This window comes from Hyperolius riggenbachi, chromosome 1, assembly GCF_040937935.1.
Source record: "Hyperolius riggenbachi isolate aHypRig1 chromosome 1, aHypRig1.pri, whole genome shotgun sequence".
NCBI lineage: Eukaryota > Metazoa > Chordata > Amphibia > Anura > Hyperoliidae > Hyperolius > Hyperolius riggenbachi.
This window is the reverse complement of record NC_090646.1, coordinates 516027485-516054460: the sequence shown is the minus strand read 5'-3', so window position 1 is coordinate 516054460 and position 26976 is coordinate 516027485. Positions and strand designations below refer to the sequence as shown.

The 26976-nt window shown below is 45.7% G+C and overlaps 1 protein-coding gene across 5 annotated transcripts in view; it reads left to right on the top strand.

Annotated features, from left to right (window-relative positions):
* Window positions 1-26976, top strand: part of MPHOSPH9 (M-phase phosphoprotein 9) — a 173816-nt gene that overhangs the window by 28478 nt on the left and 118362 nt on the right. For all 5 annotated transcript variants that reach the window (XM_068244323.1, XM_068244328.1, XM_068244343.1 and 2 more), the window contains exons 2-3: window positions 6230-6345; window positions 11897-12017. In XM_068244323.1, the coding sequence (XP_068100424.1) occupies window positions 6257-6345; window positions 11897-12017 (210 nt within the window). In that variant the 5' untranslated portion in view covers window positions 6230-6256. The remainder of the gene's footprint in view (window positions 1-6229; window positions 6346-11896; window positions 12018-26976) is intronic.

The following is a 26976-nucleotide window of genomic DNA, read 5'->3' as shown; positions in this document are numbered from 1 at the left end:
AGAAGAAGAAGGGATGCCACCCCTAATCAGGCTATTAGCTTGATACAAAAAAAGGTACTGCTATGCGTGCCCGTCCAACCTTATGGACATTCAGCAAAAATAAGGCAGTGCCGATGGTGCAACACACCATACCCCCCTCAGAGTCAGCAGAATGGGGGTTCACCTATGCACCTCTATTAGAGATATGAGGTGAAGTATAGAGAAGGCCACTCATACTATAATGAATAGGCTATAATTTATATAGCCAGGAGGGAGGCTTTAGGTAACAAGAAATTGAAAAATAAAAAACAAAGTTGCGCAGGAATCTGACCTGCAAGTCCTGTGAGGTGAGGACCGGAAAAAAAAGACTCAGGGGAAGGGTAATGGCAGACATTTATACATATTGGTCCTGTGGGGTATTGGGGGCGGGGCAATACCCGTAGTGCTGCCATGGAGGCTTGGGGAAAAGAAATTCCAACTATAAAACACTTTCCTAGAAGAAAATAGCTTCTGAGAGCAAGAAAGAGATAAAAAAGGGGGAAATTCTTATTAGTGAGGGTCACACTGTAGTCACTTCCTGTCTGAGTCAGGACTGAGTCAGCCACTTACATACCTGATATTTACCTCTTTCAGGCAGAGAAAGAAAAAAAGGAACACAGCATAGTTATTTGTGTGCTTGGCACTGTACATACCCATGTCTATCTCATTATGCCACATGTCAGTTGTGGTATCCTTTAAACCAGTGGTTCCCAACCTTTTCCGGGCCGGGGAACACTTTCTGACCATATTTTTCTCCGGGGAACGGCGGCGGGGGGGGGGGGGGGGGGGGGGCGGCGGCGCGGGTGTTTGCGCGACCTAGTGGACAGTGCCGTGCTATGGGGGGGGGGGGCGGCTGCATAGCTAGCATAGTTGCCCCAGTATAGGGAGTTTAGTTGCCCCAGTATGGTTAGTATAGTTACCCCAGTATAGTGCCCCAGTATAGCTAGTATAGTCCCAGTATGGATAGGTAGTGCCCCAGTATAGCCAGTAAAGTGCCCAGTATAGCTAGTATAGTGCCCAGTATAGCTAGCATAGTGCCCAGTATAGGTAGGTAGTGCCCCAGTATAGTGCCCAGTATAGCTAGTATAGTTGCCCCCAGTATAGCTAGTTTAGTTGCCCCCAGTGTAGGTAGTTTCGTTGCCCCCAGTATAGCTAGTTTCGTTGCCCCCAGTATAGCTAGTTTAGTTGCCCCCAGTATAGCTAGTACAGTTCCCCCCAGTATAGATGCCCAGGAGGGGGGGAAGCAGCGCTAGAAGGAGGGGCAGTGGAGGCAGCGGTGGGGAGGGGGGAAATATCCCCCCCCCCTCCCTCACCTGGGACCCCTCCTTCTGCCTCTCTCCCCCTCCGTTTAGCAGTGGCAAGTGCGGCTCAGCGGCGGGGAGGCATACGGAGAATTACTCACCACTTCTGCGTTCCAAGCGCCGGCAACGTCATGTCGTCACACATCTCCGCCTTCAATACCGCCCACTGTGCTTCCGCTAATCAGGAAGAACAGTGGGCGGCATTGAAGGCGGAGATGTGTGACGACTTGACGTTGCCGGCGCTTGGAACGCGGAAGTGGTGAGTAATTCTCCGTATGCCTCCCCGCCGCCGAGCCGCACTTGCCACCGCTAAACGGAGGGGGAGAGAGGCAGAAGGAGGGGTCCCAGGTGAGGGAGGGGGGGATATTTCCCCCTTCCCCACCGCTGCCTCCACTGCCCCTCCTTCTAGCGCTACTTCCCCCCCTCCTGCACCCTAAAGTAGGTACAGGTCTGGCGAGAGGCCAGACCTGTACGGCACACCGGGCAACATGCCGCGGCACACTAGTGTGCCGCGGCACACTGGTTGGGAAACACTGCTTTAAACAACAGGAACAAGCATGTGCATTGTTCCTCTCTGATCCATTGTGCGCAGCACCATCGCCCCTTTTCCCCTCTCCATTACCTGGATCCCTACAGGTGACATTTATCATGCATATGGTGCATGCAGGAGCAATTGCATATGGTGCAATTGTATGTAAAACTGTGTATGGTTTTATGAATGAGCTAAGAGCATGCAATGGTGGGTCATTCACTGTCTTAAAGGGACCCTGAACACAAAAAATAAATGGAATCTGGACTTACCTGGGGCTTCCTCCAGCCCCCTGTAGCCCGTGAGGTCCCTCGAAGTGCTCTACATTCCCTCTGTAGTCCCCCTGGCAGCGCCGTTCACCCGACGACTTTGTCTGAAATTGCTCCTGCGTGGCCCATCCACTCATCCGGCGCATCATCACTCCCGTCGCGGCAAGCATCCTGCGCATGCCTGGTTCTTGAAACACTGAACAGTGCATGTGCAGGATGGTTACGGTGCGCAAATGGGCTGCGCTTGCGCGACTTCATCTGAAGTCGTTGGGTTAATGGAGCCGCCAGCGGGACCACTAAGGGGACTCAGAGGACACGAGGGACCTCGCAGGCTACGGGAGGCTGGAGGAAGCCCCATGTAATTACAGACTCCATTTATTTTTTGTATTCAGGATCCCTTTAAATGGGTTTGAGCCCATCATTTTCTTGCTTGAAGATGGAGGTGTCTTGTTTATGTTCAAAGCGTTTACAGACAAGAGGACTAGAAAAGCACTTTTGAGAAATCCTGGATGTAGGAATGGGAAGAGAGATGATTAGGGTAGACGCGATAAAATAATTAGCACAGTACAGGTTGAGTTTAGGATGGTATCTGGAAACTAGTGTATTTATGGAAGATGGAGCCAGGTTGGAAGCAACTTTGTAGGTAAACGTTAAGAGCAAGTGTTCAGATTGCCACCCTAGGAGGCAAAAGGATTGCTTCCTCCCTGATCGGTATCAATTTAGAGGAAAATCTATTCCTACCACACACTGCACATCAATTTGCAATAGATTTCAGCTGGAAACTGCAGTATTTGGCCTGTCGCATTAGAGCGCACCCCCTGATGCATGTTTTTTATACTGAGCAGTGAGAGGATAAGCGTAAGTCTCTGCTGACGGCACTGTCTCTACCTTGGTGATCTGGAGACTTCACTCTGCGCTGCTCATGAAACAGTAGAAGAATTGGGCTATTACTCAGGCCTATGCTTGAAGAAAAACCGAGGTGCGAAAATAAAAATCTATACTCACTTAGGGCTTCTTTCAGCCCCTTGAAGTCTATGTGGTCCCACATTGAAGCTCCATTCTCCTCCAGCCAGCTGCCTTCAGTTTCAGAAGCTCATCAACCCAGGCTGGGTAGTGGGCTTCTGTGAATGCATAAGAACAGAGGTTCAGCGTTGGACCTGATAGACTTCAAAGGGCTGGAAGAAGCCCCAAGTGAGTAAAGATTTTTTTTTTCTCACTCAGGTTTTCCTTTAAACAGAACCAAGTCAGTTTTAATATATAAATATCAGCCTACATCTATGGAAAACTCAGACCTTTAAGCATCTAGGAGTGGAAATCTACATTGAACCCAAAGCATACCTACCTTGAACCTAAAGCGGAAGTGTATCCTCTGATTCAAAGCATGGTCCAAACTATAAGAGGATTAACTTGGTTAATATGATCCTTTTGCCTAAAATGTTTTATACCCTTATATTTATGTTCCTCCTACCTTCCTCAAATTCCAGTATGCCTCTCTGTGCCTCTACAGTGCCCCTACTGTCCCCCTGTACTTCCCGTTGCCCCACTGTGCCCTCTTTGCCCCCTGTACCTCCACTGCCCACATGGAGCCACCTGTGTCACCTCTGTCCCCACTGTATCCCCACTATCCTCTTTGGGTCTCCACTTTGACTCCACTGCCCCTACTGTGACCCCTTTGTGCCTCCTGTGTTTCTGTGTACTTCCACTGCCCCCTTTGTTCCTCCACTGTGCCACCTGTTTCCTCCCTGTGCCACCACTCTCCTCATTGTGACCTATGTGTACCTCCTGTGTCACCACTGTGCCTGCACTCTGTGCTCCTCCTGGTCTCCTTGTCCCCCTCTGTGCCTCCTTCTACCGCAGTGCTCCCTTTGCGTGTCCTCCCTCTGCCTCTGGTCTCCCTTTATGCTTTCTTTGCTCACCCATGCTTTTTCTCTGCATGATTATTATTATTATTTATTGGATTTATATAGCGCCAACATATTATGTAGCGCTGTACAATACATAAGATTACAGACAATGATAACAGGGGTGAACAAAGCATAAGATACACAATACAATACAGGTAGTATTATGCCAGATCATAACTGCAGTGGTAGTGCTAATAATACAGTTGTACACATTCTGGGTAGGGTGTACAATCAAGTGTGATACGCAGGGGGAGAGGGCCCTGCCAAAGGCTTACAATCTAGTGATCTAATCTAGTGAGCTCTCTCTCCACCTGCTTTCCCTCTGTGCATCATCTTCTCCCTTACTCGATACAGCCGTCGATTTATGCAAAATCGACGGCTGTATCGATCGAAACCCAATCGAACATGTCAGAAATAATCGATTGATCCCGCGGATCAAGTGGTAAATCGCAGTGTGTGTATCCAGCATAAGAATCCTTTTGTTTCCAATAAACCTGAGCAAGCTAAGTCCCAATGTCCACAGAGAAAGTGGTCCTTTCCCAAGGGAATAGGCAGGGGAGGCCTCGTCCTTTTAAAAGACAGATCCCCCCAAAAGAAAAGTGACTCATTCCTAGCCGGGAGAGGTTGGTTTATTCAGTGTCATTGGGTAAACACCAACCCTATTTTGAGTGTTATAGAAGAAAGCTATCGCCTTGAATTTTCTGATTTCCCCCCCCCCCCCCCCCCCCCCCCCACCCACTCCTGACATACATACACTTTTACTTCCCCTCAAAATGCAAATGATTTGAACCTCCAGTGGCAGTGGGTCTTACTTATGCTTTTCCCCGGAGAGCATAGTGCTCCGCAATTCAGAACAATACCAGCCTACATGGTCCATAACAGGAGGTGATCTTGCAGGAGAGGGGAAAAAGTATTTTTCCTCTCCTGAAAAGCCCACGTCCATGTCAAGGATAAGGGATCCATCCCCACCTCAGGTGTCCAGGCAGAGGTGGGGCCAACAACCCCCATGCATACACCTCTGCAGACTAGAACTGGTGCTCATTGCTGCTAAACGTCCCCTAGTTGACTGTCTTAAAAATTCCACACACAGTTTTAGCAGCATGGGTGAAAGGAAGTTCTGAAATGCTATGCATAGCATTGATTTGCATGTTCTTATTGGTCCTATCAGTCAATGCACTACAAACTCCCACCTAGTTGCTTGATTAGGCAGATCTGCAGGAGGATGCAAAGTGCAGCAAGAGTGCACCCTACAGCTGGGTAATGTAATTTCAGTATCCTGGATCTAGCAAAGACTGTCTTTTGGAAGAGTATGCATATCATACCTGCACAAACTCCATCCATGTTGCAGAATGGAGATGGGTGGGGTTCCTCTTTTAAGACAACATTTTACATTATTTTCCTTTCTAAATCAGTCTCTAGTTAAAACATTTTAGTTTCGAATAGAATGGAGAAAGGCTGCCCTCCATCAGGCTTTTATTGCATAAATAAAGAGGTAAAGCTGGCCCCCTTACAATCAGCGGCACAAATACAAATTCCATCATGTTTGGTTAGTGCTACGTTTATGCCCATTTTTGCTGAAAAAATTAAGATTTGTGCTGCTTTGTTTTGAAGTTTATAGCAATTCTTTTTCCCCAAACAATAACATCATCCAGCTCACGTTTGTGCTCATTTGTGCTGCAAAAATCCTCATTCTTTTATAGTTTCTGAGAAAACGTTTTTTTCTGAAGGTTAAAAGTTCACTCTCTCCCCCTACAATATCGCAAATGCTAAGTGAACTTTTGGCTGCTGTACAGGGGCTGGGTGATGTCATTGTATGGGAAAGTAATAATTGCTATTATCTTCAAAACGAAAGCATTACAAATCTTAATTTTTGCATCACAAATGGCCACAAACGCAACCAAAGATGATGGAATTTTGATTTGTGCTGATTGTAGGGGGGCAATTTCACTGAGCTGATAGAGAACCCTCATTTCTTGTTAGAATAAATTCCTCCAAAGGAAGTGTATATTCCATTTATGATAGCTGTCACCAGAACAGATTCTTTGTCAGAGTTATATGCTGTGTAGGTGATTAAAGTAACATTTTGACTATCAGGCAATTAAAAATGTAGCAATGGTTCTCCATGTTATCTAAAATAAAATGATTTTTTGAAGATACACTTTAAATCTCTAAAAACATAGTAACTCTGTGTCCTCATGCTTTTCACAGTGTGCCATGGAAGACAGTAAATAAGACATGGATATGGATACTTCAGAGCATACCAAATCCCCTCCAGATCTCAGTGAATTATCAGAAGAGGACTGCAATGAAACCGTGGGAGATTGGTATGCTGTCAAATAACCTTTACCCATTAAAGATTGTATTTTATGGAAAATGTGTGTATAACTTTGCATTATTACTGTAATAGCTCAAGGCAGGCAAAAAACAAACAGTGGTATGTCTACTCCCCATCTTATTTTCCCTGCTGTTTCATATGTTTCACAATGAATGTTTTGTTACTCTGTAAAACAAAATCTTATGTTACACAATGGAAATCTAAGTAAACACATAATGCTGCTCGTTAAATTATTAACGTATTTTTTCAAGTTGAAAATTACTCAACACCCATATCATTCGTATATTAAAAAAAGAGTGACTTAGCTCAATCAATCATGATTACATAATTAGACACAGAGGCCCATATGCAATTCACTTTTTCTCCTGAGTATTCTCCAAGGTGAGATTTTCACACCTTGCCAATAAAATGCCTTTTAACCACTCTGCGACTGCCTAACGCTGGATTGCATCATCTTGCGATGTGTGAGATTTGCAGGGAATGAGCGCTCGTTCAAGTGCTGTTCCCTGCAGGGGGAGAGAGGAGGTGATCACGGCTGGCTCGCTGTTGATCACAGCTACGGGGGGGGGGGGGGGGGGGGAGATGTAAATGTATAAGTGACAACCTTGTCACTTAACTGTCCTCGGATGGCCTCACAATCCAATCCCTGCCACAGTACACGCACAAGACTGTAAATCAATCCAGGTCAATACAAAATGCCTTAAGAGTTTAGGCGCCTACACTCAATCCTCTATGCTATCAAGGCATTTTGTATTGACCTCAGGAAGCGGGCCATGACCGTGAAATGCGTTGTGAGGTTGCTTTTTGAATAAAAACATTTGTAAAACACTAAAATAGAACACACATTGGCCGCCTCCATCCTACCCAATAAAAGTAGTTGCCAGAAAGTTGCTGTTAGAATTCAACTCTATGAACAAAGGAAGTTCCAGAAGAGATAAAAAAGGTGTGTTGATATACATGTCTGCTATGAGTTTTTAAAATCATTTTTGCAACAGAAAGCCATGTTTTTTCAATGTTGAATCTTTTAAGCACCAAACTAGAAATTAAGTTTTGACGTACTTAAAATAAGAAATGAAAAGTATTATTGAAGTTAAATTAACTGCTTCCGGACGGCAGTGATTGATATATATGCCCTGTTTGGAGGCTGTTATTCCTGCCAGGGCGTAGATTTTACCTCACCGCCACACACACTCATCTTTCCCGCCGATAGCCTCGCTCTCTGCCCGCCGCAGCTCACTCATCCTGCTGTCGGTATGACAGCAGAGCTCGTGAGCTGGTCACGAGCTGATTTCATTGGCTCCTGACCCTCTTATCAATGTGAGCAAATCCCATTGGCTTACATTGATCACAGGGTCAGGAACCAATGAAATCGACTCCTGATCAGCTCACAGAGCTCTGCCATTATAGAGACGATAGAGATGATAGAGCAAGTGGGCTGAGGCGACGAGTGTACAGAGGTAGCAGCAATTCATCAGTATGCTGAGTTTTTTGGTGCCAGCGTCTCTGGTCCTTAAGGGGCCAGCGACCACTGGTACTGGAGGGGTTAAACAGGAACATCTTACTTTTTCTGAGATTTTTTTTTTTTTTTTTTTTTGCTTAGAAACAACTTCTGTAGCCTAACCTAAGGTCAATTTTCAGGACTTCAAATTAAAAAATGTTTTGTAGTGAGGTAGACTCCACCTGTTTCCAAGATAAAAATTGGTGTGCTGGTCTAAGTGGATCTCATTAGACCAGTAATCTGCAAACTTGGCTCTCCAGCTGTTAAGGAACTACAAGTCCCACAATGCATTTTTTTTATGAATCATGACTGTGGCTGTCAGACTCCAGGTCCAGGCTATGACAGATTTATGCCATGGACAATGGCATAAGAGTGCGTCTATTGTATCAGACATGTCCTGTATAGCACTGCTATTATGACATGCCCAACTTTCATCTGCTGTCCATAAAAATTGTGCTGGTCGGAACTTTGCGCTGCAATCAGTGGATCCACCCGATCTGTTGGTAATGGACGTGTGTGAACGGATCGTATAACTAGCATACGATCTGTCAACATTCGTAAATGGTATAGATACCATATACCTTATTCTAGATTAAAGAAATAGAATTAGGCTTTCACTATATTAAACATACACTGATAATTCCTAGGTGGATTATAATTTGAATTACATTTTAAGAAAGCAATTCAAACAGGAAAAAACAAGCAAGCCATAATCTTTGTACTGCAGTCTCTAGTGCCTATTGTCTGGCATTAGGGCCTTATTGGCACTAGACAAAACTTCTTATCCAATTACTTTTTCAAATGTAATTTGCTCCAGTTATTGTGCCCAAAACTTTATTGAATTTGATCTCACATGAAGATTACCATTGTTCTCATCCAAATACTTAAGGTAGCCATACATCAGGCGATGATGGGCAGATTCGACCAGGAGACAAATCTCACTCTGATCGAATCTGATTAGAGAGAGATCTGTCAGCTGCCCATACACCGCAGGCGGATTAAAGGGAGGGTTCACGGAAAATAAAAATACTAATCCACTTACCTGGGGCTTCCTCCAGCCCGTGGCAGGCAGGCGTTCCCTCGACGCCGCTCCGGAGGCTCCCGGTCTTCTCCGGCGGCTCACCCAACCTGGCCAGGCCGGAGCGCACAAGAGCACGACCTGGAACCCGGCCTGGCCAGGTCGGTTGAGCCACCGGAGAACACCGGGAGCCTGCGGAGCAGCTCCGAGGGCACGTCCTGCCTGCCACGGGCTGGAGGAAGCCCCAGGTAAGTGGATTAGTATTTTTATTTTTTTATCTCTCTCTGTGGATCCTTCCTTTAAAGATCATTTTCAGCATGAAATCACTTGGGAATCGACCGCATCTACCACCTCATCGCTGTTCCCCCAGTGTATAAATGTACATGTGTGCATGTATACATTACCTGTCCTGTGTCATGGTGCCCGTCCGTCTTCCGAATCCACCGCTCTTCCATCATCCCTATACATGCCCCTGGAGTGGTGCGTGTGTGATGTCACACACGCACAATGTGCTATGAGTCGGCGGGTGGTCATATCGGTTGGGTGATCATCTGCCAAGTTGCTAGATACATGTGTACCTTAAGTTCTGATGTAGAGCAGTTTTGCCAACTCATCTCTTTAATTACTGACACATATGAATTATACAGGTTTTGTGGCTAGGTAGATGCAGTTAAGGCACTGATTATGTGCAAATAGCCCCAGAACCTGTATAACTTAGATGTGTCAGTAATTAAAGGGATGAGTTGGCAACACTGATGTAGAGTCTGGACAACAGTGTCACAATGACTAAGCGGGTGGTTAGGACTTTTTGTCTTCCAATGCTAAGAGTCTGGGGTTTATTTCCTATCTACTTGAAGTTTGTATGTTTTCCCTGCAAATGTTGCCTCTCACAAACTCAAAATATACTAATGAGTATACTCCTGTGGGGAAAACCCACCGAGGGCCAATTATTGATATGAATTGGTTAATAACCAGTTTAAGGCCTCTTGCACACTGCAAGCAATTCAGATTCAGATTCCGCTTTTTAATCTGTTTTTACTTCAGATTCAGATTCAGATTTGCAGTTTGCTCCTTGCACACTGCAAATCTGAATCTGAATCGGAGGTAAAAACTGATTAAAAAGCGGAATCTGAATCTGAATTTCTTGCAGTGTGCAAGAGGCCTGAAGCATTGCAGAAAAAGAGGCAGTGCTATATAAATGTGTAAAAGTAGTAATACTCCTAAAAGGGCATTCACTATTCAGTCATGTCCGACTATTTGCGGCCCCATGGACCACAGCACACCAGGCCCCTATATCTTCTACTATCTCTTGAAGCTTTTCCAAATTCATGTTGCTTCCATGATACTATACAGCCATCTAATTTTCTGCTGTCTCCTCTTCCTTTTGCCCTCGATCTTTCCCAATATCAGGGTCTTCTCCAATGAGTCCTGCATTCTCATTGTGTGTCCAAGTCAGGGTTAAAGTGTAACTGTCAGGCATAAAATCCAAAATCAATTGTTTATTTTTATGTGGTAAACAATATGGATGCTAACCAGGCAATCGCAAATTTATAAATCACTCTTACTTTTCTTATCCATAGAACAACATTCCAGTTTCCCTGGCTCTTATTCGGTACAACTGCCACACAATGGAAGTTGCAGGGCATGCTGTTTTTTTTCTTTTTTTCTTTTTTACTTTCCCCTCAGACTTAAATAATGCAGCCCGATTTGCTGAAGCCTCTTTCCCTCCTGTTTCCACACCTCTGTTCCTCTCTGATTGGCCAATATTTCTCATGCTGAGACAATGCACTTTCTATTGCGGAGCTGGGTGAGAGTGCCTGAAGACTGGGGGGAGGGCGGGCAATGCAAACACAATCGGGCAGAGGAGAGTAAGGGAGGAAAATACATCAGGATTGGCCTCAAGATAGACACAGTTAAAATGGAAAATCCTAAGAAGGATTTTCTCTTTTTTTACTATAGAAAAATCACTAAAATCGAAACGTGGACAGTGCAATACATATGTAAGTAGTGCAAGTATTTATCTACTTGTATATGTGTTTTTTTCTGAGATATATGGATGACAGCTCCTCTTTAAAGGAGAACTGTAGTGAGAGGGAATGGAGGCTGCCATATTGCTTTCCTTTTGAGCAATACCAGTTGCCTGGTTATCCTGCTGATCCTCTGCCTCTAATACTTTTAGCCCTAGACCCTGAACAAGCATGCAGCAGATCAGGTGTTTCTGACATTTTTGTCACATCTGACAAGATTAGCTGCATGCTTGTTTCTGGTGTGATTCACTCTACTGCAGGCAGATAGCTTAGCAGGGCTGCCAGGCAACTAGTATTGCTTAAAAGGAAATCTATATGGCAGCCTCCATATACCTCTCACTACAGTTCTCCTTTAAAGAGAACCTGTAAGAAAAAAAGCCCCTGGGGGGGGTACTTACCTCAGGAGGGGTAAGCCTCCGGATCCTAATGAGGCTTCCCACTTCCTCCTGTGCAGCACAGATCAAGCGCTGGGACCATTGGACAGCAGTAGACGGCAATATTTACCTTGCAATCCAGCACCGGCACAGTACCATCTTCCCCCTTGTGCTCCGGCAGAAATAGCCAATACCGATTGGATTGGGTCTCTGCTATTTCTGTCAGATGCCGAGGGGGAAGATGTTACTGCACTTGCGCTAGATCCCAAAGGTTATTATTGCTGCGCGCTGCGGGCGTTATTGCGCCTGCTGCCAAGTTTGTTAGCGGATTTTGGGGTGGAGCCATTGCTGGATCGGGGATACACAGGAGGATAGGGGAAGCCTCATTAGGACCCAGCAAGGTAAGACCTTTTTTTCCTTACAGATTCTCTTTAATTTCTTTAAGGATTGACATCTAGGACACTGCAAAACCTGAGAGTATTATAGCTTCAGTCAGTCTATAATAATGTAGAAATGATGGCTTCAGAATGGATTATAACTGAATAATGCTATTGATTCTTATTTGTTATGCTAAAAAGCAGTATGATGTACAAATTGTGTCTGTTCTGTTTATGCTGTAACAGTACAACTGATAACGATTCAGCCTTGCCGGAGGTTTCTCAGCTATCTCTTGAATCTGGAAAAGCTTTCAAAGATCTGTGTGGTAGTGAAGAGACCGATCCTGAAACCAGAAAAAACTGTGAGGTGATAATTTTATTGCATTTATTATATGGCGTCAGACCGCAGTGTGTTATGAAACATGATTTGAGAAAGTATTTGCCACTTCCTGGTTTCTGCAGTGATATTTTTCACCAGCAACATTTTAAACAAACAACAGGAACCTGTGAAAGAAACAAGTTCTTATATCATTTATGTAAGCAGCAAAGTTATAAACCTTGAAAATATAATTTCCACTCAAATAGTAACTGCCTTAAAGAGACACTGAAGCGAAAAAAAAATTATGATATTATGATTTGTATGTGTAGTACAGCTAAGAAATAAAACATTAAGATCAGATACATCAGTCTAATTGTTTCCAGTACAGGAAGAGTTAAGAAACTCCAGTTGTTATCTCTATGCAAACAAGCCATTAAGCTCTACGACTTTCAAAGTCGTGGAGAGGGCTGTTATCTGACTTTTATTATCTCAACTGTTATTGAACGATTTACTTTTACTCTGCTAGAGGAGAGGTCATTACTTCACAGACTGCTCTGAAAGAATAATTTTGAATGCTGAGTGTTGTGTAATCTGCACATATTATAGAGTGATGCAATGTAATATTTTCTTTGCTGCTAATCTTCTAGTAATTATTCATAGTACACAACCAATTCACTATATCATATTTTTTTTCGCTTCATTGTCTCTTCAAAGGAAACCAGAGCTGAGGCAAAAAAAAAAAAGTTTTATACATACCTGGGGTTTCCTCCAGCCCCATGCGCTCAGATCGCTCCCACGCCGCCGTCCTCAGTCTTCTCCGTCTTCTGTACCGGGTCCCGTTACCTCCTCCAGTCGCGGCCAGTCTGTGCAAGAGAAGTGTGCCCTCTACGTACCTCTCCTGTGGCTGCTGGAGAGTTACATAAATAGCGCACTTCACTTATGTCAGACTGGCAACGACTGGAGGACGTAACGGGACCCGGTACAGAAGACGGAGAAGACTGAGGACGGCAGCTTGGGAGAGATCCGAGCGTATGGGGCTGGAGGAAGCCCCAGGTATGTATAAAACTTTTTTTTGCCTCAACTCTGGTACATTTAAGCAGCAATAATTTTCACACCAGTACTTTTGCGCACCCTTCTTTCCAGACAATTTTTTATATGGAAGTTCCGATTTTCATGCTAGAGTTGCTCTTTCAGGTCTTGCCACTGCAGTTCTAAGTTATGATTAATGTAAACATGGTGTCCTTTATTCCCACTGCATCTTTTAATAGATGAGATGTTTGTACAAAAAAAATTACACTGAACAAAAAACTCCATTAGTAGTGAGAATATCCTTCATTGATTTGTGATCAAAATATATGGCAAACCTTGATCAGGGAAGGCCATTGTGATTGAGTACAGATGAAAAGGTGAGGTGATGGGGGATAGAGGTTGAGGAGATTGAGGGTTACATAGTTTTATACTGCACCCAGCAGTAAAATGCTGGCAATAGCAGTATTGTTATTGAGTTTTGATAAGAATTCTTCTGCGATCTAAATCAATATCAAGTGCTGAAAGTTGATTAACCAGGTAAATGACACGATGAAGAACTAATAGTGTATGCCTACCTTTATAAAGTTTCCCCAGGTCATCTCAGCACATCACCCATGAGAGATTGAGAGATAATCTTTTCACCAACATCTGGACAGGAAGTAGGATAAAATATTTAAATCAGCCACAGGGTATACATCTGCTGCAATTCCACACACAGTTTATTTCCTGTCCACCCCGTAGTAGGACCACTAAGCTGTAGAGTGCTTTTCATCTTGGATGGCACGAGCTGCAACCGCCATATGTTCCCCTGTTATTCATCACACCAGAGGAAGTCTGAAGGGGTGTCTTCAGATCTAAAACCATGGCCAACTCTCCTGGTAGTTTGCAAGAAACCAGCCTGCTTGGCCATCCGCTGCCAGAACCAGGATGTGCATGTAAGTGTGACGTCACACAGATGCAGAATACTATGAGGCCCAGTGAGCTCAGACAGTGACAGATCGTCACATAGTCACTTCAGCTTATTGGTATGACTACGGTTTTCATCTGTTTGTTGTGGTAGGGCACTATTGTATGTGACACCAGAGGGTTTTGCTTATGATATTTAAACCTTTTTTGAGGTCTGCTGAGTGCTGACATCCTTCTGCCAATGAAGCTAGCTGGTGGTCCTAAATCCTAGGGTTCTGTAGAGTCATGTTCCTTTATTCCTTTAATAAGGCGCTTCCTCGGTCTGTGTATGGAGGCTCCTTACTTATACATTAAGTCTCGTTGGGCTATTAGTCTTTGCCTCTATTCTGTGTGCCTTGTTTTGCCAGCCATGTAGAGTCTAGACATGTCACTGCAAAAAGTGCACCCCGTATTTACTCAAATGTTCATATGCTAGCTTCTCAGCAACCTATTCAACAGGTGTCTGCATGCAGATACACTTGTTTGGGGGGACAGTGCAGAGCACAAGATCTGCATCAGCTGAGGGGGGTTGACTGAATAAACAGCAGCTCCATACCAGCATGTTGTGTTACGTAACACAGTTTTCAGTCTCTCCCAGATTTCAATATATGTGTTTACTGCAGTTCAGCATAAATAGTCTCCTATTGGGGTGTGGGGCCACTGCTATTATACAGCTCGTCCTTGCTACCATTTGCATTGAGAGCGAGCGACACCCTCCCTGTGTTATTTCCCAAACTACAGGGATCCCCTCAGTGCATTGCTTCTGACACACCTCAAAACCCATCAATATTATTTGAGGGCGAGGGTTCCTTCATGTATATATGACTTTAAACTATGCAATAAAAGTTTTTTTCAGCTTATATCGCTTTTGTTAGGGAAGGACAGGGCTTAGTACTTTCTGACCTCATTGTAATATCCGAGGCAGCTGCGGCGAACAGCACCGCCGCCGCAGCTGCGTCCATGCGCCCATCCGTCCGCTCAGCGTCCAGGACGCCGAGGACGGAACGTTCTTTCAGACAGGAGCTCGCCTTAGCGTGCGGGCGCGCGCACAGACGGGACCTTTATGAGGGTAGGAAGCCCGTCAGCTGACCTGCTGGTCGGCTGACGTCAGAGCAGTCCCACGGCGCCCAGGATTGGCTGAGGCGGAGGGGCGTGCCGGTGGGATCTCCTCTGCTTCATAAGCCTCCGGGCTTCATTGTTACCTTGTCTGTTGTCGTGAATACTTGCGTGTGAGTGCGCAGACCTAAGGTAGTTCCCTGGTGTTGATGCTACGGATTTCACACCAAGTTTAGGAATTTGCAGTCTTGCTATTGTTATTTTGTTTAGACTAGTTTCAGGGTGTTAATGCCAAGGATTTCACACCCAGGCTAGGATATTACTAATGTATTGATCTCCTGTGTACGACTCTGGCTAGCACTCTGACTCTGCTTTCTGATCCTGTACTTCTGCCCATCTGTCTACCTGTTGCTGAACCTCTGCCTGATTACCGATTACTCTCTTGTCTCACGATTTTATACCGATACTTACCTTCCTGTTGCTGAACCTCTGCCTGATTACCGATTACTCTCCTGTCTCACGATTTTATACCGATACTTACCTTCCTGTTGCTGAACCTCTGCCTGATTACCGATTTACTCTCTTGTCTCACGATTTTGAATCAAGACTTACCTCTCTGTTGATGAACCTTGCCTGCCTGACCATTCTACTCACCAGTGGGCCCTCGCCACCGGTGAGGTACTAGTTACTCCAGCTCCTCTGGTGGAACAGTTCTGTTAAGCTGTAGTACAGCCCTAATTACCTGCTCTTATAGGGTATCTGTCATTGTAGTATTATTGTATCTCTTAGGCTACTGCACAGTCTGAGTCACCCGCCCCACGGGTGTTCTCGTGCCCGCAGTACAATCTGAGTCACCCGCTCCCCGGGAAATTCAGCCTCTTCGTTATTGTACTCTCCAGCCTGCTGGAGCTTGTACGCTAGTGCACGCATAGTGTACTGATAGTACCTCGCCAGCCCCTCTGGTGAGGTCTCGTCAAACTATTAAGTTACTGTTGCACCCAAACACTTACACTTTGCTAGGTGCCCAGAGATTAGTCATACTTGTATTATTGGTGATTCTGCAGATCACTAATAATCAGGTATACGTCTGTATTGTTGGTGATACTGCAGATCATCAATAATCAGATACTCTCTGTGTGCTGACACCACCGTTACAGAACAACAGACCGTAAAGTATCTTGGAGGCACTCTGCCAACGGGTCGACGTGTTAACGGCCACCGTTAATAAACTCATTAAAACGGCGAATGCTCAACAAACTCAGATTGACCAACTAGCTGAGTCAGTTAACCGTCTATTAGACCCTAATACCCGAGTGTCTCCCCCCTCTGTGATCGAGCCGAGGGTACCCCCACCAGAAAAATTCTCGGGGCATCGCTCGGACTAGTAATTTCAAGCATAGATGCTTGTCCTATTTTGAATTACGACCCCTTTCCTCAGGCACTGAAGCTCAACGGGTCACATTCATTAAGACTCTATTGTGTGGAGATTCCCAGTCATGGGCATATAGTCTCCCTACAGGGTATGAGGCCTTGGTCTCGGTAGAGGAGTTCTTTAAGGCCATGGCTGTAATTTATGACGACCCTGATTTGGCAGTGACATCTGAGAGGAAGTTAAAAACCCTCAGACAGGGTCAGAGTTCCGTTGAAATTTATGCGGCAGAGTTCAGGAGATGGGCAGTATCAGCCAGGTGGGGGCAGTACGCACTCTTGGACTGTTTCTTGTCCGGATTGTCTGACGCAGTATCTGATCTAATGTTGGGTCATCCAGAACCCTAAACTCTGGATGAGGCCATTTCTTTGGCTATCAAGATTGATAGACGAGTTCATTATCAAAAACAAACTCGGGCTAAGCCCCCAAGAAAGTTTGCCTCATGTACTTTCTCAGCTCCTTCGCCTTCCTCTCCACCAGCTGACGAGCCAAAGCAAATTGGGCAGGCTAAGCTCTCAGAGGTAGAGAAAAATCGAAGGCGAGCCGAGAAGTTATGCCTATACTGTGCCGATAAAGGGCATATGGTTGCGGCTTGTCCTAAAAAGGTGGAAAACGCTATCGCCTAGGAGTAGCCGGAGGTACTACCCTAGGCGATATTGCTATACTTCTAAGTAATAAACGTGTATTGCTTCCTTGTACAATCTCCTGGGAGGGACAGGTTCACACTACTGAAGCTTTTGTAGATTCTGGATCTGCAGTTAATGTTATGTCGGCAAGCTTCGCCAATCAATTTGGTTTTACGTTGCTTCCACTGGGGGAGCAGATTAAAATGATGGCGGTGGATGATTCTCCACTGCCTGTCACCATAACTCAGACCCCTGAATTGGTATGCCAGCTTGGAGCCCTACATAGAGAACTAATGAAGTTCCTGGTCTTAGAGATGTCCACATCCACGGTCATCTTAGGCATGCCTTGGTTAAAGAAGCATTCCCCCGACATTGACTGGCGTACCAGACAGCTGATAAGCTGGTCGTCTTTCTGTCATGACCACTGTTTGAACCAGGTTCCCATTGCGGTAAATGAGCTCCAAGTACTTGGAACTAGTGAACAGGATCCAGAACCCTCTGGGGCGCAGGTTGATTTGGATTGGGCGTCAGAGCTGGGTCCTTTTCAACAAGAAGTTCCTGAGGGTAAACCAGAGTGGATTCTTTTTGTTCCTCTCCACTTGAGATTCAAAGTTTTGGAGGCATTCCATGCCCATAAAAATGCGGGTCACCCGGGAGTGGCTCGCACCTTAGAATTATTAAATCGGAGTGTCTGGTGGCCCTCCGTCACTTCTGATTGCAAGGAGTCCGTGGGAAGCTGTGCTGTTTTTGCCAGGAGCAAAGCTTCTAGGCGAGCACCTGCCGGCACTTTACAGCCTCTTCCCGTGCCAGAGGAACCTTGGACCCATGTGTCCATTGACTTTGTGGGCGAACTGCCTCTCTCTGAGGGCAAAACGGTCATTTGGGTGGTAGTCGACCGGTTCAGTAAGATGGCACACTTCATCCCCTTGAACGGACTCCCCTCTGCCCAGGAACTGGCAGAGCTGTTTATCCTCCATATCTTCAGGCTGCATGGGATTCCTCATGATGTGGTGTCAGATAGGGGAGTTCAGTTCACTTTGCGTTTCTGGAAGGCATTTTGTCAGCAATTGGGGATGAAGTTGTTATTTTCCTCTGGCTACCACCCACAGACCAATGGTCAGACAGAGAGGGTAAACCAGGCTCTAGAGCAGTTCCTCAGGTGCTATGTGGCCGGTGCCCAGACCGATTGGGTCAGATTTTTACCATATGCCGAATTCGCCCACAATAATTTGAGGTCTGCCTCATCAGGGTTCTCCCCGTTCCAGGTTGTTACGGGGAGGTCACCCAAATTTTCACCCTTGCCAGTGATAGCTTCACCTTTTCCTGCTCTAGAAAACTGGTCAGAGACTATGAGAGACATTTGGAATAAGGTGAAGAAAAATTTGATAAAAGCTTTTTTGACTCAAAAGAGGCAAGCCGACAAGAGACGGTCAGTGGAATGGAGGTTCACACCGGGAGATTTGGTGTGGATTTCCACCCTCTGTAAAACTGGGTCCCAAGTTCATAGGGCCCTACCCTATTTCTAAGAAAATAAATAATGTTACCTACAAAGTGTCACTTCCCCCCCACTTTCAGGGGTGGTAGGACATTCCATGTTTCGCTTTTGAAGCCTGCAGTGTATGTGGATGCCACTCCTCCCCCCCCCCCCCCCCTGATGTGGTCAATGGAGAACCGGAATACGAAATAGAAAAATTTTTGGATTCCCGGCGAGTACGTAGATTTTTACAGTATCTGGTCCACTGGCGATGGTATGGTCCAGAAGAGAGGTCCTGGGTACCACTCTCTCGCGTGCATGCAGAAGAGCTCAGGATGGAGTTTCATAGAATGCATTCTGATAGGCCGGGTGGTGCGTGTTCGGAGCCCACGCCTAGAAGGGGGGGTACTGTAATATCCGAGGCAGCTGCGGCGAACAGCACCGCCACCGCAGCTGCCTCCATGCGCCTATCCATCCGCTCGACGTCCAGGACGCCGAGGACGGAACATTCTTTCAGCCTGGAGCTCGCCTTAGCGCGCGGGCGTGCGCACAGACGGGACCTTTATGAGGGGAGGAAGCCCGTCAGCTGACCTGCTGGTCGGCTGACGTCAGAGGAGTCCCACGGCGCCCAGGATTGGCTGATGCAGAGGGGCGTGCCGGTGGGATCTCCTCTGCTTCATAAGCCTCCGGGCTTCATTGTTACCTTGTCTGTTGTCGTGAATACTTGCGTGTGAGCGCGCAGACCTTAGGTAGTTCCCTGGTGTTGATGCTACGGATTTTACACCAAGTTTAGGAATTTGCAGTCTTGCTATTGTTATTTTGTTTAGACTAGTTCCAGGGTGTTGATGCCAAGGATTTCACACCCAGGCTAGGATATTACTATTGTATTGATCTCCTGTGTACGACTCTGGCTAGCACTCTGACTCTGAATCTGCTTTCTGATCCTGTACTTCTGCCCATCTGTCTACCTGTTGCTGAACCTCTGCCTGATTACCGATTACTCTCTTGTCAGAATCAGAATCATCTTTATTATCGCCAAGCACACCAAGTGGTGTACCCGGAATTGCTTGTGGTTCACATGGCAAGAGTGAGTCAGGGACATATAACAACACATGTTTGCAAACATAGCGAAGGCAAGCAGGACATACATACATTTAGGCATATTAGTTTCAATTCAGTTAGAGTCCTGGGGGGAGGGGGGGGGTCAGGGATTGCTGCTGTGGGAGTCCATGTTTCAGTCAGAGTCTACAGCTGAGAGGGGGGATGCCTGGGGCTAGAGTGTCCCCGGGATGTAGGCCGGGGGGGGGGGGAGTTTTGAGTTCAGTGAGTTCAACAAGAGGACTGCTTGGGGGAAGAAGGTGTTCATGCGCCTAGTGGTCTTGCCGGGGATGGATCTGAGACGGCGTCCCAGTGGAAGGGTCTCAAAGTATCGTCTGCCCGGATGGGAGGGGTCGATTAAGATTTTGGAGGCTCTTGTCTTCATTCTCATGGAGTAGAGGAGATCTAGCGAGGGCAGTTGGGCGCCAATGATCTTTTCTGCTGTTTTTATCACTCTGTGGAGTTTATACTTGTCTTTGGCGGTTGCTCCTGCGTACCAGACGATGATGGAGCAGCAGAGGATGGATTCGATGGTCGCGGAGTAAAAGCTGGTGAGCAGATCCCGTGACATACCGAATTTTTTCAGTTGGCGTAGGAAGAAAAGCCGCTGTTGAGCTTTCTTCTGGGTTCTGGTGGTGTTCTGCTCCCATTTGAGGTCGCTTGTTAGGGTTGAGCCTAGGAACCGTACGCTTTGGACTCTGGAGACCTCGGACCCATCGATGTACACTGGTAGGGGGGCCGGGGGGAGTTTCCGGAAGTCCACGATAAGTTCCACAGTCTTTGCCGCATTGAGAACAAGGTTGTTGTCCTTGCACCAGTTGCAGATCCTCGCAACTTCGTGTCGGTAATTGTCCTCCCCGTTTCTGTCGATGAGGCCGATAAGCGTGGTATCATCTGCGAATTTGATAACTTTGACGGAGTCTGAGGCCGAGGTGCAGTTGTTCGTGTACAGAGAGAACAGGAGAGGGGACAGCACGCAGCCCTGCGGAGCTCCGACGTTGGTGGTTCTTTCGCTGGAGATGCGACTGCCAAGCTTGACCCGTTGAGTTCTGTTGGAGAGAAAGTCCTTTACCCACCTGCAGAGGAGGGAATCTGCCCCAAGATGCGCAAGGTTGTTGATCAGAATGTCCGGACAGATGGTGTTAAAAGCCGAACTGAAGTCCAGGAAAAGGACCCTAGCATAGGACCCTGGGCTGTCGAGGTGTTCCGAGATGTATGCCAGGCTGACATTGATGGCATCGTCAACTGATCGGTTTTCCCTGTAGGCAAACTGGAGTGGTTCGAGGAGGGAGCTGGTGTAGAGCTTCAGGTGGGCCAGCACTAGCCTCTCGAATACCTTCATGGTGATGGGGGTCAGGGCCACGGGTCTGAAGTTGTTGAGTTCCGTGTTCCCTGGTTTCTTGGGGACTGGGATGATTGTGGACCTTTTGAAGCAGGAGGGGACCTTTCCTTCTGATAAGGATCTGTTGTAGAGGGAGGTGAGGATGGGAGCTAGTTGGATTGCGCAGGTTCACAAGCAGAGTGAGGACACCCCATCCGGGCCTGAGGCTTTCCTGGGATTGAGTCTGCGGAGGTGTCGTAGCACATCCTCTTCCTGTACTGCGGTCAGAGCGGGGATTCCACTGGCCCCTGGGGGGCTCTGGGCGTCCTCCGTCGCGGAAGCCGTGAGGTCTGAGGTTGACTGGGATGCTGGGGCCACAGGCTGCTTGGGTTGGAGATCAAACCTACAGTAGAACTCGTTGAGTTCCTCCGCCAGTTGTGAGCTGGAAGCTGCTTGGTGAAGGGGAGGTTTGAAGTTCGTTGCCGCCTTGAGACCCTTCCAGACTTCCCGCGAGTTGTTGGACTGTAGGCTGAGGCCTACCTTATTAGAGTAGGTCCTTTTTGCTGCTTTTAGTTCTCTGTTCAGGGTATTCCTGGCTTCTCTGTACTCTTCTGGGGTGCCCGACTTGTGTGCCTCCTCCTTGATCTTCCGGAGACGTCATAGGTTGCTGTCGAACCAGGGCTTGTCGTTTGGGAAGACTTTGAAGGTTTTGGTTGGGATGCATGCATCCTCGCAGAAGCGGACGTAGGAGAGGATGTTTTCGGACCATTCCTCCAAGGTGGGTGCCTCCAGGGTCGGCCAGTTGGTGCATTCCAGGCATGCCTGCAGCCTCAGTTTTGCATCCTCGGACCACTTTTTCACAGTTCTAGTGATGGGCTTTGTCATCTCAAGCTGCCTTCTGTAAGTGGGGATCAGGTGGATCACGCAGTGGTCTGAGTTCCCTAGGGGAGCGCCTCGAGAGGCCTTGTAGGCGTTTCTGAGGGCCGTGTAGCATTTGTCCAGGGTGTTGTGGTTCCTGGTGGGGCAGGTGATGTGCTGCTATACCGATACGTACCTTCTTGTTGCTGAACCTCTGCCTGATTACCGATTACTCTCTTGTCTCACGATTCTATACCGATACGTACCTTCCTGTTGCTGAACCTCTGCCTGATTACCGATTACTCTCTTGTCTCATGATTCTATACCGATACGTACCTTCCTGTTGCTGAACCTCTACCTGATTACCGATTACTCTCTTGTCTCACGATTCTATACTGATACGTACCTTCCTGTTGCTGAAGCTCTGCCTGATTACTGATTACTCTCTTGTCTCACGATTTTGAATCAAGACTTACCTCTCTGTTGATGAACCTTGCCTGCCTGACCATTCTACTCACCAGTGGGCCCTCGCCACTGGTGAGGTACTAGTTACACTAGCTCCTCTGGTGGAACAGTTCTGTTAAGCTGTAGTACAGCCCTAATTACCTGCTCTTTTTTTTTTTGTATTAAACCGCTTTATTGAGCAGATCAACAGATGTACAAAGCTTTTGAAAGCAGAACAAATAAAACACAAGGTATTAACATACCAACTAAACATCAAGAAAATAAGGGGGAATATATGAAGGACATAGCTGGGATAGTTGGGCCGTCCGGCCTGGGAAATGGGGTATCTAGTACCTCCTTCTGAGATCCCAGGGGTCAGTCCATCCTATCCACCCTTGAAGTATGATTATATTGCTCCCTCTAACACATACATAGAACTAAAAAAACATACATAAAAACAAGAGACAGAAAACAAAAAAAAAAAGGAAAGAACAAGCTATCGAGATACATTCCTGCATATGGTATCTGGATACAGGAGTCCTGAATAATTCTAAACCTGTATATCATTCTATAATAAATGATTACATATGTCCAAGGGAGATTAAGAACTCCTATATGCTTTCCAGGGTTCCCAAATGAGATCAAATCTTGTCATATTCTCAATACTATAAAAATATACCCGATCCATTATCATCATTAGGTCTAGACGTTGGGTAACTAGTGATAACTCTAGATCTGTGGATTTCCATTTGAAGGCTATTGACCACTGAGCGGCTAGTAGCATATATCTATATAAAGGCCTAAATCTACCTGGCACATCATCATTGAAGGTATATAACAGGGCCTGGGAGGTGGATAACGAAACCAGAAAGCCAAACACCTCCCGAATCATGGTTTTCCATGAGTCCCAGAACCGCTGTGCTCTGGGGCAGTCCCAAAAGACATGCAATATGGTTCCCTCCATTCCACACCCTCTAAAGCAAGTCGATGGGACCGAGGGATATATTTTATGAATTTTAGCCGGGGTGTAATACCAGCAAAACAAGATCTTGAGCGCTGTGTCTTTAACCATATTAGATTTGACTACACCAGAGACAGCGGTTCGGATATAAGACCAATCTGTTAGATCAAATTCAGCTCCTAAGTCGCGCTCCCAGGCTCTCATATATATCAATTTATTCTCACTATCGCAACCTAGCAACTGAGCATATAGGGATGAAATTAATCCTTTACGTCGTGAAAATCCAAAATAGAGTGACTCAAACATTGAAGGTTCAAACTCTGGGGGTGAAGGAAAAATGGAGGAGAAGTAATGTTTTATTTGACAAAAGCGGAATACCTCCTCCGAGGGAGCGTCTTGACTAAATCTGAGCATGTTAAATGTAATCGGAACATCACTAATCCAGAATTTATTAGCAGTAAAAAGGCCTTTATCCCTCCACCAGGAAAACAGTTGTGGGTTCCTAAAAGCCGGAATAAAACGAGGATTACCAAAAATGGAGATCCTGGAGGAGGGAAGGGTCATAAGCTTATATGAAGTGGCAATTGAGATCCACAGCTTAGCTAGTGACGATACAATCCTGTTCCTGCCAGCGAGAGTTGATATGTCTCTTTTAGATACAACCGTGACCAATGTGGATAAGTAAAATGGGAAGACTGTGGTAGATTCAAATTGATACCAGGTGGGGGGGTTAGAATTTATTCCCCAATCTAAGATTTGACTAAGTTTAGAAGCCAAGTAATAATGCCATAGGCTGGGTAAACCAATACCACCCTGTAGATGGGGTCTGTACAGGACTTGTGCTCGAATGCTAGCTGGTTTGCCATCCCAAATAAACTTATTAATCTGTAACTGTATGCTAGATAAAGATTTTTTAGATATAGTTATTGGGAGCATGCGGAACAAATATAACAGCTTGGGGAGAATGATCATTTTACATGCCACACATCTACCTAGCCATGAAACCTTAAATGAGGACCATGTTTTCAAGAGTTGAGTAATATTATTAACTGCATGTGAGAAGTTAGTACTGTACAGGTCCCCGTAGCCGGGTGTGAGAAAAACTCCCAAATATTTAAATTTAGTTTTACTCCATTTGAACCCATAAGTAGAGTCTAACCATTTAATTGTATGTGGATAGAGATTAATCGGGAGGGCTGTGGATTTAGAGCGATTTACCTTAAGGCCAGAAAATTTGGCGAACTTATCCAGTATTTGGAACAAATTGGGCATAGTTGTTATAAGTCTAGTCAAGAACAGGAGAGCATCGTCAGCATACAAGGTTAATTTAATATTGTCAATTCCATAACCATGGATGTCAGGATGTCGTCTAATCGCCACCGCCAGAGGCTCTAGAGCGAGAGCGAATAGCAATGGGGAGAGAGGGCAACCCTGACGGGTCCCACGTTTGAGTTGAACAGGAGCAGATGATGCACCAGGGATGCAGATCACTGTAGATGGGGAGTCATACAATGCTGAAACTGCTGTAATTATAGGGCCATTGAGGCCAAAGCCTTCCAAAGCAGCGGTCAAATACCGCCAACCCACTGAATCGAATGCCTTACTAATATCTAAACCCAACATCATAAACCTTGAGTTTTTAAGTTCCGCATCCTGTAAGATGTTAACAGCTAATCTAACATTATCAGAGCCTTGCCTGCCTGGGATAAATCCAGTTTGAGTAGGAGCGACAAGATCACGCACCATAGAGCCTAATCTAGAGGCTAGGATTTTAGCAAAGAGTTTGATATCATTGTTAAGGATAGATATAGGTCTGAATCCTGCCGGGGTAGAGTGATCCGTATCCGGTTTAGGAAGCAGGGTCATATTGGCCAATAGCATTTCAGAAGGGAGTTTTTCACCATGGAGAACAGCATTAAACATAGAAGTCAGAGGGTGCAATAGTGTGTCAGCAAATTTTTTATAATATAAAGGAGAAAACCCGTCTGGGCCCGGGGCAGTAGAGGACCTAAGCGACTTAATTGAAGCTAATACTTCCATGGGGGTGATCGGAGCATTAAGAGCATGCAGCTGATCTGTTGAGAGGGAGGGCAACTGTAAGGTGTCCAACCATGCTTTAAGTTCCGTAATGTTGGAAGATATTTCGGTTCCCAACAGATTTTTATAATATTCCTCAAATATTTTTAAGACTTTAGGAGGTAGTACCTCCTCACCGCCTCCAGGACTTTTTAATTTAAAAACATGTGGGGTTTATAATATTGATTTAATTTACGTGCAAACTGAGTAGAGGGGTTATTGCCTCGTAGGAGGAACTTTGCTTTGGAGAACTTCAACGCTTTGGCATGAGAGTTATCTAGTATAGAGTTCAATTCGGTTCTCTTCAGGTTAATTTCATGTAAAATTTCCCTAGTTGTTGTTCCATAATGTCGTTTATATAGTAAGTCTAGCTCGGCTGTTAATGTCTGAATTCTTTGTGATTTTAGTTTCTTTGCCCGTGCAGCTTTTGTCATAAAGATACCTCTCAGAACTGGCTTATGTGCTGCCCACCTTATAATAGGGGAGGTGCTATCCGCATTGTTAAACAAGATATATTCCTCCAACTCTCCCGTCACAGATTGTCTATCTGAATCCTCAGCCAAAAGAGAGTCGTTGAGTCTCCAGTTGCAGGGATTGAAGGGTATGCCAAGACCAGTCAAGGAGGACTGAACCATATGATGGTCAGACCAACCACAAGTAATGATATCCGAGGAGGAAGAGTTGGAGGCAAGTATTGGGGACAAGTAAATGTAGTCTAAGCGGGCATAGGATTGACGAGGGTGAGAGAAAAAGGTATATTGCCTACATCCGATGTTATGGGCTCTCCATATGTCTATAACTTTAACTCTAGAGTGGAAGCTAGTGAGTTTTCTCTGGAAGGTTTGCGCAAAAGGAGATTGAACCGATCTATCCAGAAGTGGATTAGCTACCGCATTGAGGTCTCCTGCAACTATCAAGTGTGTTGAGGATAGTCTATCCAGTTGGGATGATAAAAGTTGTAAAAAGGTAGTTTTAGAGGCATTGGGAGCATAAAAATTAATCAGTGTATCAGCTTTACCCTCCAGAATACCTTTGAGAATTAAAATTCTGCCCTCCGAGTCCATGAAGGAATCAATAAGTGTGAATGAGACTGCATTATGAAACACTATGGCAACTCCTCTAGCTTTTTTAGTAAATGAGGCATAATAGGCCTTGTTATATGACCGGTGCAAAAAAGTGGGTATTTTAGAGTTAACAAAATGCGTCTCTTGTAAAAATAAGATTGAGGCTTTCAGGCTCTGATAATGTTAAAATGCCTCTCTACGTTTGACTGGCTCATTTAACCCCTGGACATTATGTGTTATTTATTGAACAGTCTAGGCATGAGAAAACTGTAACGATAAACAATATAGCATTTACACTTTGTGGCTCATTATCTTTTTGAATAGACAGGACTCCTGTGGAATGAGAAGAAAAACTCCAATATACTAAGATTGCAGGAACATAGCTACTTAAACCAAACATATAAAACAGACATAAAATCAACATTATCTCTGGGCAATCACTCCTAACTGTCCCACGACTAGTAGGCCCAGAAACTCTCAGTGGCTTAACCAGGACCACACTAAGAGGGGGGTAATACCCGTATCACTAAACCCAAATTGGGTAAAGAACAGTTAAAGTGGTGCAGCGGTGAAGGACCGTTTCCCTGCCATTTTAAGTGTTAGAGCGCCAAGAGCGGGGAGCGTTG